General features: G+C 56.7%; 1 protein-coding gene across 1 annotated transcript in view; it reads left to right on the top strand.

Annotated features, from left to right (window-relative positions):
- LOC147092972 (uncharacterized) overlaps positions 1 to 20,477 on the top strand; it is a 95,412-nt gene extending 74,935 nt beyond the window's left edge. Inside the window, exon 2 of the mRNA XM_085976298.1 lies at positions 17,906 to 20,477. Coding sequence (XP_085832424.1) covers positions 17,906 to 17,909 — 4 coding nt within the window. The 3' untranslated portion in view covers positions 17,910 to 20,477. The remainder of the gene's footprint in view (positions 1 to 17,905) is intronic.
- Positions 20,478 to 21,396: the final 919 nt, after the last annotated feature.

Below are 21,396 nucleotides of genomic sequence, written 5' to 3'. Positions count from 1 at the left end.
TGTAACCTCCTCCAGCCCCTACAACCCTCCCTATCACTGTAACCTCCTCCAGCCCCTACAACCCTCCCTATCTCTGTAACCTCCTCCAGCCGCTACAACCCTCCCTATCTCTGTAACCTCCTCCAGTCACTACAACTCTCTCTATCTCTGTAGCCTCCTCCAGCCCCACAACCCTCCCTATCTCTGTAACCTCCTCCCGCCCTACAATCCTCCCTATCTCTGAAACCACCTCCAGCCCTCAACACACCCTACCTCTGTAACCTCCTCCAGCCGCTACAATCCTCTCTATCTCTGTAACCTCCGCCAGCCCTACAACCCTCCTTATCTCTGTAACCTCCTCCAGCCCTACAACCCTCCATATCTCTGTAACCTCCTCCAGCCCTACAACCCTCTCTATCTCTGTAACCTCCTCCAGCCCTACAACCCTCCTTATCTCTGTAATCTCCGCCAGCCCTACAACCCTCCCTATCTCTGTAGCCTCCTCCAGCACCACAACCCTCCCGATCTCTGTAAACTCCTCCAACACTACAACCCTCCCAATCTCTGTAACCTCCTCCAACACTACAACCCTCCCTATCTCAGTAACCTCCTCCAGCCCCTACAACTCTCCCTATCTCTGTCACCTCCTCCAGCCCCTACAACCCTCCCTATCTCTGTAAACTCCTCCAGCCCCAACAACCCTCCCTATTTCTGTAACCTCCTCCAGCCGCTACAACCCTCCCTATCTCTGTAACCTCCTCCAGCCCCTACAACCCTCCCTATCTCTGTAACCGCCTCCAGTCACTACAACCCTCTCTATCTCTGTAGCCTCCTCCAGCCCCACAACCCTCCCTATCTCTGTAACCTCCTCCAGCCCTACAACCCTCCCTATCTCTGGAACCTCCTCCAGCCCTACAACCCTCCCTATCTCAGTGACCTCCTCCAGCCCCTACAACCTTCCCTGTCTCTGTACGGTGGCATAGTGGTTAGCACTGTTGCCTCACAGCGCCAGGGACCCGGGTTCGAATCCAGCCTCGGGTGACTGTCTGTGTGGAGTTTGCACATTCTCCCCGTGTTTGCGTGGGTTTCCTCCGGGTGCTCCGGTTTCCTCCCACAGTCCAAAGATGTGCGGGTTAGGTTGATTGGCTGTGATAAATTGACCCTAAGTGTTAGGGGGATTAAATACATGGGGTTACGGGGATAGGGTGGGATATGTGTCGGTGCAGGCTCGATGGGCCGAAATGGCCTCTATCTGCATTGTGGGGTTTCTGTGATTCTGTAACCTCCTCCAGCCCCAACAACTCTCCCTATCTGTGCAATCTCCTCCAGCCCGTAGAACCCTACCTATCTCTGTAACCTCCTCCAGCCCCTACAACCCTCCCTATCTCTGTAACCTCCTCCAGCCCCTACAACCCTCCCTATCTCTGTAACCTCCTCCAGCCCCTACAACCCTCCCTATCTCGGTAACCTCCTCCAGCCTCTACAACCCTCCCCATCTCTGTAACCTCCTCCAGCCCTACACCCATCCCTATCTCTGTAACCTCCTCCAGCCCCTACAACCCTCCCTATCTCTGTAACCTCCTCCAGACCCTACAACCCTCCCTATCTCTGTAACCTCCTCCAGTCCCTACAACCCTCCCTATCTCTGTAACCTCCTCCAGCCCTACAACCCTCCCTATCTCTGTAACCTCCTCCAGTCCCTACACCCATCCCTATCTCTGTAACCTCCTCCAGTCGTACAACCCTCCCTATCTCTGTAACCTCCTCCAGCCCTACAACCCTCCCTATCTCTGTAACCTCCTCCAGCCCCTACAAACCTTCCTATCTCTGTAACCTCCTCCAGCCCTACAACCCTCCCTACCTCTGTAACCTCCTAAAGCCCCTACAACCCTCCCTACCTCTGTAACCTTCTCCAGCCCTACAACCCTCCCTATCTCTGTAACCTCCTCCAGCCCCACAACCCTCCCTATCTCTGTAACCTCCTCCAGTCCCTACAACACTCCCGATCTCTGTAACGTCCTCCAGCCCCTACAACCCGCCCTATCTCTGTAACCTTCTCCAGCCCTACAACCCACCCTATCTCTGTAACCTCCTCCAGCCCTACAACCCTCCCTATCTCTGTAACCTCCTCCAGCCCCTATAACCCTCCCTATCTCTGTAACCTCCTCCAGCCCTACAACCCACCCTATCTCTGTAATCTCCTCCAGCCCTACAACCCTCCCTATCTCTGTAACCTCCTCCAGCCCCTACAACCCTCCCTATCTCTGTAACCTCCTCCAGTCCCTACAACCCTCTCTATCTCTGTAGCCTCCTCCAGCCCCACAACCCTTCCTTTCTCTGTAACCTCCTCCAGCCCTACAACCCTCCCTATCTCTGTAACCTCCTCCAGCCCTACAACCCTCCCTATCTCAGTGACCTCCTCCAGCCCCTACAACTCTCCCTATCTCAGTAACCTCCTCCAGCCCCTACAACCCTCCCTATCTCTGTAACCTCCTCCAGCCCTACAACCCGCCCTATCTCCATAACCTCCTCCAGCCCTACAACCCTCCCTATCTCTGTAACCTCCTCCAGCCCCTACAACCCTCCCTATCTCTGTAACCTTCTCCAGCCCCTACAACCTTCCCTATCTCTGTAACCTCCTCCAGCCCCTAAAACTCTCCCTATCTCTGTCACCTCCTCCAGCCCGTACAACCCTCCCTAACTCTGTAACGTCCTCCAGCCCCTACAACCCTCCCTATCTCTGTAACCTCCTGCAGCCCCTACAACCCTCCCTATCTCTGTAACCTCCTCCAGTCCCTACAACCCTCCCTATCTCTGTAACCTCCTCCAGTCCCTACAACCCTCCCTATCTCTGTAACCTCCTCCAGCCCCTACAACCCTCCCTATCTCTGTAACCTCCTCCAGTCCCTACACACATCCCTACCTCTGTAACCTCCTCCAGTCCTACAACCCTCCCTATCTCTGTAACCTCCTCCAGCGCCTACAACCCTCCCTATCTCTGTAACCTCCTCCAGCCCCTACAAACCTCCCTATCTCTGTAACCTCCTCCAGCCCTACAACCCTTCCTATCTCCGTAACCTCCTCCAGCCCTACAACCCTCCCTATCTCTGTAACCTCCCCCAGCCCCTACAACCCTCTGTATCTCTGTAACCTTCTCCAGCCCCTACAACCTTCCCTATCTCTGTAACCTCCTCCAGCCCCTACAACTCTCCCTATCTCTGTCACCTCCTCCAGCCCGTACAACCCTCCCTCTCTCTGTAACCTCCTCCAGCCCCTACAACCCTCCCTATCTCTGTAACCTCCTCCAGCCCCTACAAACCTCCCTATCTCTGTAACCTCCTCCAGGCCCTACAACCCTCCCTATTTCTGTAACCTCCTCCAGCCCCTACATCCCTCCCTATCTCTGTAACCTCCTCCAGCACTACAACCCTCCCTACCTCCATAACCTCCTCCAGCCCTACAACCCTCCCTTTCTCTGTAACCTCCTCCAGCCCCTACAACCCTCCCTATCTCTCTAACCTTCTCCAGCCCCTACAAACTTCCCTATCTCTGTAACCTCCTCCAGCCCTACAACTCTCCCTGTCTCAGTGACCTCCTCCAGCCCCTGCAACCCATCCTATCTCAGTAACCTCCTCCAGCCCCGACAACCCTCCCTATCTCAGTAACCTCCTGCAGCCCTACAGCCCGCCCTATCTCCATAACCTCCTCCAGCCCTACAACCCTCCCTATCTCTGTAACCTCCTCCAGCCCCTACAACCCTCCCTATCTCTGTAACCTTCTCCAGCCCCCAAAACCTTCCCTATCTCTGTAACCTCCTCCAGCCCCTAAAACTCTCCCTATCTCTGTCACCTCCTCCAGCCCGTACAACCCTCCCTATCTCTGTAACCTCCTCCAGCCCCTACAACCCTCCCTATCTCTGTAACCTCCTGCAGCCCCTACAACCCTCCCTATCTCTGTAACCTCCTCCAGTCCCTACAACCCTCCCTATCTCTGTAACTTCCTCCAGTCCCTACAACCCTCCCTATCTCTGTAACCTCCTCCAGCCCCTACAACCCTCCCTATCTCTGTAACCTCCTCCAGTCCCTACACACATCCCTACCTCTGTAACCTCCTCCAGTCCTATAACCCTCCCTATCTCTGTAACCTCCTCCAGCCCCTACAACCCTCCCTATCTCTGTAACCTCCTCCAGCACCTACAAACCTCCCTATCTCTGTAACCTCCTCCAGGCCCTACAACCCTCCCTATCTCTGTAACCTCCTCCAGCCCCTACAATCCTCCCTATCTCTGTAACCTCCTCCAGCCGTTCACCCCTCCCTATCTCTGTAACCTCCGCCAGCCCCTACAACCCTCCCTATCTCTGTAACCTCCTCCAGTCCCTACAACCCTCCCTATCTCTGTAACCTCCTCCAGTCACTACAACCCTCCCCATCTCTGTAACCTCCTCCAGCCCTACAACCCTCCCTATCTCTGTAACCTCCTCCAGTCCCTACACACATCCCTATCTCTGTAACCTCCTCCAGTCCTACAACCCTCCCTATCTCTGTAACCTCCTCCAGCCCTACAACCCTCCCTATTTCTGTAACCTCCTCCAGTCGCTACAACCCTCCCTATCTCTGTAACCTCCTCCAGCCCTACAACCGTCCCTATCTCTGTAACCTCCTCCAGCCCCTACAGCCCTCCCTACCTCTGTAACCTTCTCCAGCCCTACAACCCTCCCTATCTCTGTAACCTCCTCCAGCCCCACAATCCTCCCTACCTCTGTTACCTCCTCCAGTCCCGACAACACTCCCGTTTTCTGCAACCACATCCAGCCCTACAACACTCCCTCTCTCTGTAGCCTCTTCCAGCCCCTACAACCCGCCCTATCTCTGTACCCTCCTCCAGTCCCTACAACCCTCTCTATCTCTGTAGCCTCCTCCAGCCCCACAACCCTCCCTATCTCAGTAACCGCCTCCAGCCCCACAACCCTCCCTATCTCTGTAACCTCCTCCAGCCGTACAACCCTCCCTATCTCAGTGACCTCCTCCGGCCCCTACAACCCTCCCTATCTCAGTAACCTCCTCCAGCCACTACAACCCTCCCTATCTCTGTAACCTCCTCCAGCCCTACAACCCTTCCTATCTCCGTAACCTCCTCCATCCCTACAACCCTCCCTATCTCTGTAACCTCCTCCAGCCCCTACAACCTTCCCTATCTCTGTAACCTCCTCCAGCCCCTACAAATCTCCCTATCTCTGTCACCTCCTCCAGCCCGTACAACCCTCCCTATCTCTGTAACCTCCTCCAGCCCCTACAACCCTCCCTATCTCTGTAACCTCCTCCAGCCCGTAAAACCCTCCCTATCTCTGTAACCTCCTCCAGCCCCTACAACCCTCCCTATCTCTGTAACCTCCTGCAGCCCCTACAACCCTCCCTATCTCTGTAACCTCCTCCAGTCCCTACAACCCTCCCTATCTCTGTAACCTCCTCCAGTCCCTACAACCCTCCCTATCTCTGTAACGTCCTCCAGCCCTACAACCCTCCCTATCTGTGTAACCTCCTCTAGTCCCTACACACATCCCTATCTCTGTAACCTCCTCCAGTCCTACAACCCTCCCTATCTCTGTAACCTCCTCCAGCCCTACAACCCTCCCTAACTCTGTAACCTCCTCCAGACGCTACAACCCTCCCTATCTCTGTAACCTCCTCCAGCCCTACAACCGTCCCTATCTCTGTAGCCTCCTCCAGCCCCTACAGCCCTCCCTACCTCTGTAACCTTCTCCAGCCCTACAACCCTCCCTATCTCTGTAACCTCCTCCAGACCCACAACCCTCCCTATCTCTGTAACCTCCTCCAGTCACTACAACACTCCCGTTTCCTGTAACTTCCTCCAGCCCTACAATCCTCCCTATCTCTGTAACCTCTTCCAGCCCCTACAACCCGCCCTATCTCTGTAACCTTCTCCAGCCCTACAACCCTCCCTATCTCTGTAACCTCCTCCAGCCCTACAACCCACCCTATCTCTGTAACCTCCTCCAGCCCTACAACACTCCCTATCTCTGTAACCTCCTCCAGACCCACAACCCTCCCTATCTCTGTAACCTCCTCCAGTCACTACAACACTCCCGTTTCCTGTAACTTCCTCCAGCCCTACAATCCTCCCTATCTCTGTAACCTCTTCCAGCCCCTACACAACCCGCCCTATCTCTGTAACCTTCTCCAGCCCTACAACCCTCCCTATCTCTGTAACCTCCTCCAGCCCTACAACCCACCCTATCTCTGTAACCGCCTCCAGCCCCTACAACCCTCCCTATCTCTGTAACCTCCTCCAGTCCCTACAATCCTCTCTATCTCTGTAGCCTCCTCCAGCCCCACAACCCTCTCTATCTCTGTAAACTCCTCCAGCCCTACAACCCTCCCGATCTCTGTAACCTCCTCCAGCCCTACAACCCTCTCTATCTCAGTGACCTCCTCCAGCCCCTACAACCCTCCCTATCTCAGTAACTTCCTCCAGCCCCTACAACCCTCCCTATCTCTGTAACCTCCTCCAGCCCTACAACCCTCCCTATCTCCGTAACCTCCTCCAGCCCCACAACCCTCCCTATCTCTGTAACCTCCTGCAGCCCCTACAACCCTCCCTATCTCTTTAACCTTCTCCAGCCCCGACAACCTTCCCTATCTCTGTAACCTCCTCCAGCCCCTACAACTCTCCCTATCTCTGTCACCTCCTCCAGCCCGTACAACCCTCCCTATCTCTGTAACCTCCTCCAGCCCCTACAACCCTCCCTATCTCTGTAACCTCCTCCAGCCCCTACAAACCTCCCTATCTCTGTAAACTCCTCCAGGCCCTACAACCCTCCCTATCTCTGTAACCTCCTCCAGCCCCTACAATCCTCCCTATCTCTGTAACCTCCTCCAGCCCTACACCCCTCCCTATCTCTGTAACCTCCTCCAGCCCCTACAACCCTCCCTATCTCTGTAACCTCCTCCAGTCCCTACAACCCTCCCTATCTCTGTAACCTCCTCCAGTCACTACAACCCTCCCCATCTCTGTAACCTCCTCCAGCCCTACAAACCTCCCTATCTCTGTAACCTCCTCCAGTCCCTACACACATCCCTATCTCTGTAACCTCCTCCAGTCCTACAACCCTTCCTATCTCTGTAACCTCCTCCAGCCCTACAACCCTCCCTATTTCTGTAACCTCCTCCAGTCGCTACAACCCTCCCTATCTCTGTAACCTCCTCCAACCCTACAACTGTCCCTATCTCTGTAACCTCCTCCAGCCCCTACAGCCCTCCCTACCTCTGTAACCTTCTCCAGCCCTACAACCCTCCCTATCTCTGTAACCTCCTCCAGCCCCACAATCCTCCCTACCTCTGCAACCTCCTCCAGTCCCCACAACACTCCCATTTTCTGCAACCTCCTCCAGCCCTACAACCCTCCCTATCTCTGTAGCCTCTTCCAGCCCCGACAACCCGCCCTATCTCTGTACCCTTCTCCAGCCCTACAACCCTCCCTATCTCTGTAACCTCCTCCAGCCCAACAACCCACACTATCTATGTAACCTCCTCCAGCCCTACAACCCTCCCTATCTCTGTAACCTCCTCCAGCCCCTACAACCCTCCCTATCTCTGCAACCTCCTCCAGCCCTACAACCCACCCTATCTCTGTAACCTCCTCCAGCCCTACAACCCTCCCTATCTCTGTAACCTCCTCCAGCCCCTACAACCCTCCCTATCTCTGTAACCTCCTCCAGCCCTACAACCCTTCCTATCTCCGTAACCTCCTCCAGCCCTACAACCCTTCCTATCTCTGTAACCTCCTCCAGCCCCTACAACCCTCCCTATCTCTGTAACCTTCTCCAGCCCCTACAACCTTCCCTATCTCTGTAACCTCCTCCAGCCCCTACAACTCTCCCTATCTCTGTCACCTCCTCCAGCCCGTACAATCCTCCCTATCTCTGTAACCTCCTCCAGCCCCTACAACCCTCCCTATCTCTGTAACCTCCTCCAGCCCCTACAAACCTCCCTATCTCCGTAACCTCCTCCAGGCCCTACAACCCTCCCTATCTCTGTAACCTCCTCCAGCCCCTACAACCCTCCCTATCTCTGTAACCTCCTCCAGCCCTACACCCCTCCCTATCTCTGTAAACTCCTCCAGCCCCTACAACCCTCCCTATCTCTGTAACCTCCTCCAGTCCCTACAAACCTCCCTATCTCTGTAACCTCCTCCAGTCCCTACAACCCTCCCTATCTCTGTAACCTCCTCCAGCCCTACAACCCTCCCTATCTCTGTAACCTCCTCCAGTCCCTACACACATCCCTATCTCTGTATCCTCCTCCAGTCCTACAACCCTCCCTATCTCTGTAACCTCCTCCAGCCCTACAACCCTCCCTATCTCTGTAACCTCCTTCAGCCGCTGCAACCCTCCCTATCTCTGTAACCTCCTCCAGCCCTACAACCGTCCCTAACTCTGTAACCTCCTCCAGCCCCTACAGCCCTCCCTACCTCTGTAACCTTCTCCAGCCCTACAACCCTCCCTATCTCTGTAACCTCCTCCAGCCCCACAACCCTCCCTATCTCTGTAACCTCCTCCAGTCCCTACAACACTCCCGTTTCCTGTAACCTCCTCCAGCCCTACAACCCTCCCTATCTCTGTAACCTCTTCCAGCCCCTACAACCCTCCCTATCTCTGTAACCTTCTCCAGCCCTACAACCCTCCCTATCTCTGTAACCTCCTCCAGCCCTACAACCCACCCTATCTCTGTAACCTCCTCCAGCCCTACAACCCTCCCTATCTCTGTAACCTCCTCCAGCCCCTACAACTCTCCCTATCTCTGTAACCTCCTCCAGCCCTACAACCCACCCTATCTCTGTAACCTCCTCCAGCCCTACAACCCTCCCTATCTCTGTAACCTCCTCCAGCCCCTACACCCCTACCTAACTCTGTAACCTCCTGCAGCCCCTCCAACCCTCCCTATCTCTGTAACCTTCTCCAGCCCTACAACCCTCCCTATCTCCGTAACCTCCTCCAGCCCCTACAACTCTCCCTATCTCTGTAACCTCCTCCAGCCCCTACAATACTCCCTATCTCTGTAACCTGCTCCTGCCCCTACAACCCTCCCTATCTCTGTAACCTCCTCCAGCCCCTACAATCCTCCCTATCTCTGTAACCTCCTCCAGCCCCTACAACTCTCCCTATCTCTGTAACCTCCTCCAGCCCATACAACCCTCCCTATCTCTGTAACCTCCTCCAGCCCCTACAACCCTCCCTATCTCTGTCACCTCCTCCAGCCCGTACAACCCTCCCTATCTCTGTAACCTCCTCCAGCCCCTACAACCCTCCCTATCTTTGTAACCTCCTCCAGTCCCTACAACCCTCCCTATCTCTGTAACCTCCTCCAGTCCCTACAACCGTCCCTATCTCTGTAACCTCCTCCAGCCCTACAACCCTCCCTATCTCTGTAACCTCCTCCAGTCCCTACACCCATCCCTATCTCTGTAACCTCCTCCAGTCCTACAATCCTCCCTATCTCTGTAACCTCCTCCAGCCCTACAACCCTCCCTATCTCTGTAACCTCCTCCAGACCCTACAACCCTCCCTATCTCTGTAACCTCCTCCAGCCCTACAATCGTCCCTATCTCTGTAACCTCCCCCAGCCCCTACAACCCTCCCTACCTCTGTAACCTTCTGCAGCCCTACAACCCTCCCTATCGCTGTAACCTCCTCCAGCCCTACAACCCTCCCTATCTCTGTAACCTCCTCCAGTCCCTACAACACTCCTGATCTCTGCAACCTCCTCCAGCCCTACAACCCTCCCTATCTCTGTAACCTCTTCCGGCCCCTACAACCCTCCCTATCTCTGTAACCTCCTCCAGCCCTACAACCCACCCTATCTCTGTAACCTCCTCCAGCCCTACAACCCTCCCTATCTCTGTAACCTCCTCCAGCCCCCACAACCCTCCCTATCTCTGTAACCTCCTCCAGCCCTACAACCCACCCTATCTCTGTAACCTCCTCCAGCCCTACAACACTCCCTATCTCTGTAACCTCCTCCAGCACCTACACCTCTCCCTATCTCTGTAACCTCCCCCAGTCCCTACAACCCTCCCTATCTCTGTAACCTCCTCCAGCCCTACAACCCTCCCTATCTCTGTAACCTCCTCCAGTCCCTACACCCATCCCGATCTCTGTAACCTCCTCCAGTCCTACAACCCTCCATATCTCTGTCACCTCCTCCAGCCCTACAACCCTCCCTATTTCTGTAACCTCCTCCAGCCCCTACAACCCTCCCTATCTCTGTAACCTCCTCCAGCCCTACAATCCTCCCTATCTCTGTAACCTCCCCCAGCCCCTACAACCCTCCCTACCTCTGTAACCTTCTCCAGCCCTACAACCCTCCCTATCTCTGTAACCTCCTCCAGCCCTACAACCCTCCCTATCTCTGTCACCTCCTCCAGTCCCGACAACACTCCCGATCTCTGTAACCTCCTCCAGCCCAACAACCCTCCCTATCTCTGTAACCTCCTCCAGCCCTACAACCCTCCCTATCTCTGTAACCTCCTCCAGCCCTACAACCCTCCCTATTTCTGTAACCTCCTCCAGCCCCTACAACCCTCCCTATCTCTGTATCCTCCTCCAGCCCTACAAGCCTCCCTATCTCTGTAACCTCCTCCAGCCCCTACACCGCTCCCTATCTCTGTAACCTCTTCCAGCCCCTACAATCCTCCCTATCTCTCTAACCTCCTCCAGCCCCTACACCCCTCCCTATCTCTGTAACCTCCTCCAGCCCTACAACCCTCCCTATCTCTGTAACCTCCTCCAGCCCCTACAACCCTCCCTATCTCTGTAACCTCCTCCTGCCCTACAATCTTCCCTATCTCTGTAACCTCCTCCAGTCCCTACAACCCTCCCTATCTCTGTAACCTCCTCCAGCCCCTACAACTCTCCCTATCTCTGTAACCTCCTCCAGCCCTACAACCCTCGCAGATCTCTGTAACCTCCTCCAGCCCTACAACCCTCCCTATCTCTGTAACCTCCCCCAGCCCCTACAACCCTCCCTACCTCTGTAACCTTCTCCAGCCCTACAACCCTCCCTATCTCTGTAACCTCCTCCAGCCCTACAACCCTCCCTATCTCTGTAACCTCCTCCAGCCCTACAACCCTCCCCATCTCTGTTACCTCCTCCAGCCGTACAACCCTCCCTATCTCAGTAACCTCCTCCAGCCCCTACAACCCTCCCTATCTCTGTAACCTCCTCCAGCCCTACAACCCTTCCTATCTCCGTAACCTCCTCCAGCCCTACAACCCTTCCTATCTCTGTAACCTCCTCCAGCCCCTACAACCCTCCCTATCTCTGTAACCTTCTCCAGCCCCTGCAACCTTCCCTATCTCTGTAACCTCCTCCAGCCTCTACAACTCTCCCTATCTCTGTCACCTCCTCCAGCCCGTACAATCCTCCCTATCTCTGTAACCTCCTCCAGCCCCTACAACCCTCCCTATCTCTGTAACCTCCTCCAGCCCCTACAAACCTCCCTATCTCCGTAACCTCCTCCAGGCCCTACAACCCTCCCTATCTCTGTAACCTCCTCCAGCCCCTACAACCCTCCCTATCTCTGTAACCTCCTCCAGCCCTACACCCCTCCCTATCTCTGTAACCTCCTCCAGCCCCTACAACCCTCCCTATTTCTGTAACCTCCTCCAGTCCCTACAAACCTCCCTATCTCTGTAACCTCCTCCAGCCCCACAACCCTCCCTATCTCTGTAACCTCTTCCAGCCCCTACAACCCTCCCTATCTCTGTAACCTTCTCCAGCCCTACAATCCTCCCTATCTCTGTAACCTCCTCCAGCCCTACAACCCACCCTATCTCTGTAACCTCCTCCAGCCCTACAACCCTCCCTATCTCTGTAACCTCCTCCAGCCCCTACAACTCTCCCTATCTCTGTAACCTCCTCCAGCCCTACAACCCACCCTATCTCTGTAACCTCCTCCAGCCCTACAACCCTCCCTATCTCTGTAACCTCCTCCAGCCCCTACACCCCTACCTAACTCTGTAACCTCCTGCAGCCCCTACAACCCTCCCTATCTCTGTAACCTTCTCCAGCCCTACAACCCTCCCTATCTCCGTAACCTCCTCCAGCCCCTACAACTCTCCCTATCTCTGTAACCTCCTCCAGCCCCTACAATACTCCCTATCTCTGTAACCTGCTCCTGCCCCTACAACCCTCCCTATCTCTGTAACCTCCTCCAGCCCCTACAATCCTCCCTATCTCTGTAACCTCCTCCAGCCCCGACAACTCTCCCTATCTCTGTAACCTCCTCCAGCCCGTACAACCCTCCCTATCTCTGTAACCTCCTCCAGCCCCTACAACCCTCCCTATCTCTGTAACCTCCTCCAGCCCGTACAACCCTCCCTATCTCTGTAACCTCCTCCAGCCCCTACAACCCTCCCTATCTTTGTAACCTCCTCCAGTCCCTACAACCCTCCCTATCTCTGTAACTTCCTCCAGTCCCTACAACCCTCCCTATCTCTGTAACCTCCTCCAGCCCTACAACCCTCCCTACCTCTGTAACCTCCTCCAGTCCCTACACCCATCCCTATCTCTGTAACCTCCTCCAGTCCTACAACCCTCCCTTTCTCTGTAACCTCCTCCAGCCCTACAACCCTCCCTATCTCTGTAACCTCCTCCAGACCCTACAACCCTCCCTATCTCTGTAACCTCCTCCAGCCCTACAACCGTCCCTATCTCTGTAACCTCCCCCAGCCCCTACAACCCTCCCTACCTCTGTAACCTTCTGCAGCCCTACAACCCTCCCTATCTCTGTAACCTCCTCCAGCCCTACAACCCTCCCTATCTCTGTAACCTCCTCCAGTCCCTACAACACTCCTGATCTCTGCAACCTCCTCCAGCCCTACAACCCTCCCTATCTCTGTAACCTCTTCCGGCCCCTACAACCCTCCCTATCTCTGTAACCTCCTCCAGCCCTACAACCCACCCTATCTCTGTAACCTCCTCCAGCCCTACAACCCTCCCTATCTCTGTAACCTCCTCCAGCCCCCACAACCCTCCCTATCTCTGTAACCTCCTCCAGCCCTACAACCCACCCTATCTCTGTAACCTCCTCCAGCCCTACAACCCTCCCTATCTCTGTCACCTCCTCCAGCCCCTACACCCCTCCCTATCTCTGTAACCTCCTCCAGTCCCTACAACCCTCCCTATCTCTGTAACCTCCTCCAGCCCTACAACCCTCCCTATCTCTGTAACCTCCTCCAGTCCCTACACCCATCCCGATCTCTGTAACCTCCTCCAGTCCTACAACCCTCCCTATCTCTGTAACCTCCTCCAGCCCTACAACCCTCCCTATTTCTGTAACCTCCTCCAGCCCCTACAACCCTCCCTATCTCTGTAACCTCCTCCAGCCCTACAATCCTCCCTATCTCTGTAACCTCACCCAGCCCCTACAACCCTCCCTACCTCTGTAACCTTCTCCAGCCCTACAACCCTCCCTATCTCTGTAACCTCCTCCAGCCCTACAACCCTCCCTATCTCTGTAACCTCCTCCAGTCCCCACAACACTCCCGATCTCTGTAACCTCCTCCAGCCCTACAACCCTCCCTATCTCTGTAACCTCCTCCAGCCCTACAACCCTCCCTATCTCTGTAACCTCCTCCAGCCCTACAACCCTCCCTATTTCTGTAACCTCCTCCAGCCCCTACAACCCTCCCTATCTCTGTATCCTCCTCCAGCCCTACAAGCCTCCCTATCTCTGTCACCTCCTCCAGCCCCTACACCGCTCCCTATCTCTGTAACCTCTTCCAGCCCCTACAATCCTCCCTATCTCTCTAACCTCCTCCAGCCCCTACACCCCTCCCTATCTCTGTAACCTCCTCCAGCCCCTACAACCCTCCCTATCTCTGTAACCTCCTCCTGCCCTACAACCTTCCCTATCTCTGTAACCTCCTCCCGTCCCTACAACCCTCCCTATCTCTGTAACCTCCTCCAGCCCCTACAACCCTCCCTTTCTCTGTAACCTCCTCCAGCCCTACAACCCTCCCAGATCTCTGTAACCTCCTCCAGCCCCTACAACCCTCCCTATCTCTGTAACCTCCTCCTGCCCTACAACCTTCCCTATCTCTGTAACCTCCTCCAGTCCCTACAACCCTCCCTATCTCTGTAACCTCCTCCAGCCCCTACAACTCTCCCTATCTCTGTAACCTCCTCCAGCCCTACAACCCTCCCAGATCTCTGTAACCTCCTCCAGCCCTACAACCCTCCCTATCTCTGTAACCTCCCCCAGCCCTACAACCCTCCCTATCTCTGTAACCTCCTCCAGTCCCTACAACACTCCCGATCTCTGTAACCTCCTCCAGCCCTACAACCCTCCCTATCTCTGTAACCTCCTCCAGCCCTACAACCCTCCCTATCTCTGTAACCTCCTCCAGCCCTACAACCCTCCCTATTTCTGTAACCTCCTCCAGCCCCTACAACCCTCCCTATCTCTGTAACCTCCTCCAGCCCTACAAGCTTCCCTATCTCTGTAACCTCCTCCAGCCCTACAACCCTCCCTATCTCTGTAACCTCCTCCAGCCCTGCAACCCTCCCAGATCTCTGCGCTCCTCCAATTCTGGCCTCTTGCGCATCCCCCGATTTCCATCGCTCCACCATTGGCGGCCTTGCCTTCAGCCGCCTGGGCCCCGAGCTCGGGAATTCCCTCCCTAAACCTCTCCGCCTCTCTCTCCCCCTTTAAGACGCTCCTTAAAACCGACCTCTTTGACCCAGCTTTTGATCGCCTGTCCCAATATCTCCTTATGTGTCTCGGGGTCAAATTTTGTCTGATTTACGCTCCTTTGAAGTGTCTTGGGACGTTTTACTATGTTAAAGGCGCTATATAAATACAGGGTGTTGTTCGAGAGGCATTTGACCTGACAATTGCAAAGAACAATTCAGGGCAGGACCACGATAACAGTTTAGATTTGGGTCGCCAACACGGCTTGAAGACATCCCTGGAGGATTCATCGCGTGACCTCGCGCCTCCGACCGCCCCACCCGGTCAAACAGCCATTTTGTGAAATAAAAACCTTCTCCAATAGTTTGGTGACTGATTAACACAAAGGAAAGATGCTCACACTTTGCTTTAATGACGACTGTCATTTTTTTTTGCTCCCGGCCATTGCTCACCTTTGTGTCCGTAGAGATTCCTGGAGATCTCCAGCGCAACCCTGGTTTGGGTGAAGGCCATCCTCAATCCCATCCATTGCACAAGTCCGCTCCTTTATCAAGGAGCCCTGTTTTCCTGGACTCTCTCCTGGGATCCCTCATCACAGCTGACCACAGCCTGTAGGAGTCAGTCGTAAATCTCTGAGGGAACGCCGCACTGTCGGAGGGGCAGTACTGAGGGAGCGCCGCACTGTCGGAGGGGCAGTGCTGAGGGAGCGCCGCACTGTCGGAGGGGCGGTACTGAGGGAGCGCCGCACTGTCAGAGGGGCAGTACCGAGGGAGCGCCGCACTGTCGGAGGGGCAGTACTGAGGGAGCGCCGCACTGTCGGAGGGGCAGTACTGAGGGAGCGCCGCACTGTCGGAGGGGCAGTACTGAGGGAGCGCCGCACTGTCGGAGGGGCAGTACTGAGGGAGCGCCGCACTGTCGGAGGGGCAGCACTGAGGGAGCGCCGCATTGTCGGAGGGGCAGTACTGAGGGAGCGCCGCACTGTCGGAGGGGCAGTGCTGAGGGAGCGACGCACTGTCGGAGGGGCAGTGCTGAGGGAGCGACGCACTGTCGGAGGGGCAGTGCTGAGGGAGCGCCGCACTGTCGGAGGGGCAGTGCTGAGGGAGCGCCGCACTGTCGGAGGGGCAGTACTGAGGGAGCGCCGCACTGTCGGAGGGGCAGTACTGAGGGAGCGCCGCACTGTCGGAGGGGTGGTACTGAGGGAGTGCCGCACTGTCGGAGGGGCAGTACTGAGGGAGCGCCGCACTGTCGGAGGGGCGGTGCTGAGGGAGCACCGCACTGTCGGAGGGGCAGTACTGAGGGAGCGCCGCACTGTTGGAGGGGCAGTACTGAGGGAGCGCCGCATTGTCGGAGGGGCAGTACTGAGGGAGCGCCGCACTGTCGGAGGGGCAGTACTGAGGGAGCGCTGCACTGTCGGAGGGGCGGTACTGAGGGAGCACCGCACTGTCGGAGGGGCAGTACTGAGGGAGCGCCGCACTGTCGGAGGGGCAGTACTGAGGGAGCGCCGCACTGTCGGAGGGGCAGTACTGAGGGAGCGCTGCACTGTCGGAGGGGCGGTGCTGAGGGAGCACCGCACTGTCGGAGGGGCGGTGCTGAGGGAGCACCGCACTGTCGGAGGGGCAGTACTGAGGGAGCGCCGCACTGTCGGAGGGGCAGTACTGAGGGAGCGCCGCACTGTTGGAGGGGCAGTACTGAGGGAGCGCCGCACTGTCGGAGGGGCAGTACTGAGGGAGCGCCGCACTGTCGGAGGGGCAGTACTGAGGGAGCGCCGCACTGTTGGAGGTGCCGTCTTTCGGATGAGACGTTAAACCGAGGCCCCGTCTGCCCTCTCAGGTGGATGTAAAAGATCCCACGGCCACTATTGGAAGAAGAGCAGGGGGAGTTCTCCCCGGTGTCCTGGGGCCAATATTTATCCCTCAACCAACATCACTAAAACAGATGATCCGGTCATTATCACATTGCTCTTTGTGGGAGCTTGCTGTGCACAAATTAGCTGCCGCGTCTCCCACATTACAACAGTGACCACAGTTCAAAAAAGTACTTCATTGGCTGTGAAGTGTTTTGGGATGTCCTGAGGTGGAGAAAGGCGCGGGAGAAATGGGAGTTTTGTTCGAGGGAGATTGCGTAACTCCAGGACAGAGGCCTGAATATTTCATATTGGACAATGTGTTTCACAGATGCATATAAATCTCAGTGAATCGTGGTAAATAGAGAATCTTTCCAATATATACAGCATGCGTGGACCTCCCTGAGGGTGCAGTGTTTGACGTGGCCCAGAGCCAGACTAAGATAGTCTGTGCTGAGTTAGTGATCTGAGTCTGGGGTCGGGGGTGGCGGGGGAGGGACAATGGCCGGCCTCACACCATCTCAGGAAAAAGCTGAATCGCTCAGCTCCTGATCGCCCACAGTCTGCCGCACTGTCGGAGGGGCGGTACTGAGGGAATGCCGCACTGCCGGAGGGGCAGTACTGAGGGAGTGCCGCACTGTCGGAGGGGCAGCACTGAGGGAGCGCCGCACTGTTGGAGGGGCAGTACTGAGGGAGCGCCGCACTGCCGGAGGGGCAGTACTGAGGGAGTGCCGCACTGTCGGAGGGGCAATACTGAGGGAGTGCCGCACTGTCGGAGGGGCAGCACTGAGGGAGCGCCGCACTGTCGGAGGGGCAGTACTGAGGGAGCGCCGCACTGCCGGAGGGGCAGTACTGAGGGAGTGCCGCACTGTCGGAGGGGCAATACTGAGGGAGGGCCGCACTGTTGGAGGGGCGGTACTGAGGGAGCGCCGCACTGTCGAAGGGGCAGTACTGAGGGAGCACCGCACTGTCGGAGGGGCAGTACTGATGATGTACTTTTGAAGTGTACATCTGCCCTCTCAGGTGGATGTAAAAGATCCCACGGCCACTATTGGAAGAAGAGCAGGGGGAGTTCTCCCCGGTGTCCTGGGGCCAATATTTATCCCTCAACCAACATCACTAAAACAGATGATCTGGTCATTATCACATCGCTGTTTCTGGGAGCTTGCTGTGCACAAATTGGCTGCCGCGTTTCCTACATTACAACAGTGAGCACTCTTCAAAGAAAGTACTTCATTGGGCGCGAAACGCTTTGGGATGTCCTGGGGTGGTGAAAGGCGCGGGAGAAATGGGATTCTCTCCTTCCCTGATCTAAGTGCGAGGTGTTATGTGTCATCGGTCTAACTCTGCGCTCTTTCCACTCTCTCCAACAGCTGACCACTGATCCTTGCTGAGAGCGGGAAGGACGGAGGACCGGAGTCGCTCTGGCGTGTGGATCGACCACAGGACTATTCCCCCACCTTCCTAACCGGAGGCAGACTCCCGCTCGAGTGTTTTTTTAAATTTCTTCGTTGTATAAACAAGGTGCTGAGACATTGATGACTGGGACTGCGTCGAGGGCGGTGGACTCGCCCGAATTGCAGGGGCGTTACAACACCCCGTGGCCAATCGCGGGGCCGGACTATTCTCTCTGCAAAAATAACTCACCCTCGGCCTCGTTCATCCTCCTCACATCCCCCCCGCCCCCCCCCCGCCGGCCCCTCCTTCTCCCGATGACGTTCGAAACACAATCTTTGGCGCTCGCGTCTGTCACGTCGGCCATTTTTAAAATGGCGCCGAGCTGGGCCGGGAGGGGGTAGAGTTGGCGGGGACGGATCCCTCCCGGCGCGGTTTCGCATGTTGACTTAACCGCCGTTCGCGCGCCCACCCCCCGCCCCTCCCCTCCCCCCCCCCGGACTGCCGCCGCTCTGTGCAGAACTCCACGGGTCCGTCGCTTCGCGCCGGCTCTGTTCGGCCGGGTTACAGAAACCGTCGGCGTCTCCGCGTCCTCGCCACGGAAAAGGTCGGGCCACTGCGCCGGGCGCGCGTCCTTCGGTCTTCAGTAGAGTCGGGGTCGGAGGGTGCATAGTTGGGAGGAGGGGGGTGTGGGGGTGGTCGAAGGGGGAGGAAGATCACAGCAAACAATCTCTCCAGCCCCAACTTCAACCTCACAGCCCCGGGGGGAACTGGGAAGAGTTCAGTCGATGTTGGTTTAGAAACATAGAGAAATAGGAGGAGGAGTCGACCATTCGGCCCTTCGAGCCTGCTCCGCCATTCAATATGATCATGGCTGATCCTCTATCTCAACACCATATTCCCGCTCTCTCCCCATACCCCTTGATGCCTTTTGTGTCCAGAAATCTATCGATCTCCTTCTTAAATATATTCAGTGACTTGGCCTCCACAGCCTTCTGTGGTAGAGAATTCCACAGGTTCACCACCCTCTGAGTGAAGACATTTCTCCTCATCTCAGTCCTAAATGTCCTACCCCGTATCCTGAGACTGTGACCCCTCGTTCTAGACCCCCCCAGCCAGGGGAAACATCCTCCCTGCATCCAGTCTGTCTAGCCCGGTCAGAATTTTATACATTTCAATGAGATCTCCTCTCATTCTTCTAAACTCTCGTGAATACAGGCCTAGTCGACCCAATCCCTCCTCATACGACAGTCCTGCCATCCCAGGAATCAGTCTGGTGAACCTTCGCTGCACTCCCTTCATGGCAAGTATATCCTTTCTTAGGTGTGGAGACCAAAACTGCACACAGTACTCCAGGTGTGGTCTCACCAAAGCCCTGTACAACTGTTTAAGCCTCCGCCCCTGATTCTGCTCTCCATGGAGCCCGTCCCATCCCCACCAGGCCGGCAAGTGCGGGTTAGGTTAAAGTCGGGGCTGTTATCTTCACTGTCTGGTCTAGTTCTTCTACGACACCGTGTGGGACACTTTCCCTGCTCCTCCACTGCCAATGGCCAACTCCTCTCGAAGGCTCAATGGCCAGTCGAAGGCCAGCCGGTCTCACGTTGAAACCGTGCCCTGTTGGGTGAAGGAGATCCTCAAGGGTTCCGGACGGGATGGTGTGGTGTCTGAGTTTGTGCTCATAATATACGAGTGGAGGAAAGACACAGGCTCGTCTGGACGTCTGTGCGACGTGCTGCCGACTCAATGCTGTCTATAACTCCTTGGCTTGATCCCTCGTACATAGTCCCACTCTTCCGTCACCGCCCCTCCGCCCCCCGCTCCGCCTGGTCCCTGCTGACCTCCACTGGCTCCCCTATCCCAGAAGTTTAGCTCTTCCTCCTCATCTCCCAGCCCCTTTTGCTGTGCTCCTGCCCCACCCTCTATCAGGACACTCACCCTCTCCTCTCCCAACACCGCTTCACTCTACCTCATTGGCCATTCCCTCACGGTGGCCTTGCTCGTCGGAGCCCTCTCCCCCAACACTCCTGCATTGGCACCACTGGGTGTCAACCGTGGCTCAGAGGGTTCAGCTCTCTCTCTTGCCTGAGTCAGAAGGTCGTGGGTTCGAGCCCCCACTCCAGAGACTCGAGCCCCATAATCCAGGCCGGCACTCCCAGTGACACTGCTGAGGGAGCGCCGCACTGTTGGAGGGGCAGTACTGAGGGAGCGCCGCACTGTCGGAGGGGCAGTACTGAGGGAGCACCGCACTGTCGGAGGGGCAGTACCGAGGCAACGCCGCACTGTCGGAGGGGCAGTACTTGGGGAGCGCTGCACTGTCAGAGGGGCAGTACTGAGGGAGCGCCGCACTGTCAGAGGGGCAGTACTGAGGCAGCGCCGCACTGTCGGAGGGGCAGTACTGAGGGAGCGCCGCACTGTCAGAGGGGCAGTACTGAGGGAGCGCCGCACTGTCGGAGGGACGGTAGTGAGGGAGCGCCGCACTGTCAGAGGGGCAGTACTGAGGGAGCGCCGCACTGTTGGAGGGGCAGTACTGAGGGAGCGCCGCACTGTTGGAGGGGCAGTACTGAGGCAGCGCCGCACTGTCGGAGGGGCTGTACTGAGGGAGTGCCGCACTGTCGGAGGGGCTGTACTGAGGGAGCGTCGCACCGTCGGAGGGGCAGTACTGAGGGAGCGCCGCACTGTCGGAGGGGCAGTACTGAGGGAGCGCCGCACTGTCGGAGGGGCTGTACTGAGGGAGCGCCGCACTGTCGGAGGGGCAGTACTGAGGGAGCGCCGCACTGTCGGAGGGGCAGTACTGAGGGAGCGTCGCACTGTCGGAGGGGCAGTACTGAGGGAGCGCCGCACTGTCGGAGGGGCAGTACTGAGGGAGCGCCGCACTGTCGGAGGGGCAGTACTGAGGGAGCGCCGCACTGTCGGAGGGGCAGTACTGAGGGAGCGTCGCACTGTCGGAGGGGCAGTACTGAGGGAGCGCCGCACTGTCGGAGGGGCAGTACTGAGGGAGTGCCGCACTGTCGGAGGGGCAGTACTGAGGGAGCGTCGCACTGTCGGAGGGACAGTACTGAGGGAGGCCACTATATTGAAGAGCAGGGGGGAGTTCTCCCTGGTGTCCTGGGGCCAATATTTCTCCCTCATCCAACATCTGGTCATTATCACATTGCTGTTTGTGGGAGCTTCCCACATCACAACAGTAACCACACTTCAAAAAAAGTTCTGCAATGGCTGTGAAGCGATTTGGGACGTCCGGAGGCGGTGAAACGCGGGGGGAGAAATGGAAGACATTCTAAAAGTCTTTTCTACTGCCCTCCACTCTCAGCCTCTTGGTTCCCCCCCACCCCGCACCCTACAAGCCCACCCTCTGCCTCTCTCCTCCTGCTGGTCTCCATTACCCTGCTCCATCCCAGAACAGAATTCCCCGGTTGTCTTTCTGCGGAAGAATGGTACGATATTTTCTTGTTAAATTGTGATTCTCGTT

The sequence above is a fragment of the Somniosus microcephalus genome, unplaced genomic scaffold (genome assembly GCF_052327205.1).
Source record: "Somniosus microcephalus isolate GS21.2 unplaced genomic scaffold, FLI_Smic_1.0 unresolved_chr2, whole genome shotgun sequence".
Lineage (NCBI taxonomy): Eukaryota > Metazoa > Chordata > Chondrichthyes > Squaliformes > Somniosidae > Somniosus > Somniosus microcephalus.
Note: the sequence above shows the minus strand (reverse complement) of the source record. Positions and strands in the feature narration are given on the sequence as shown.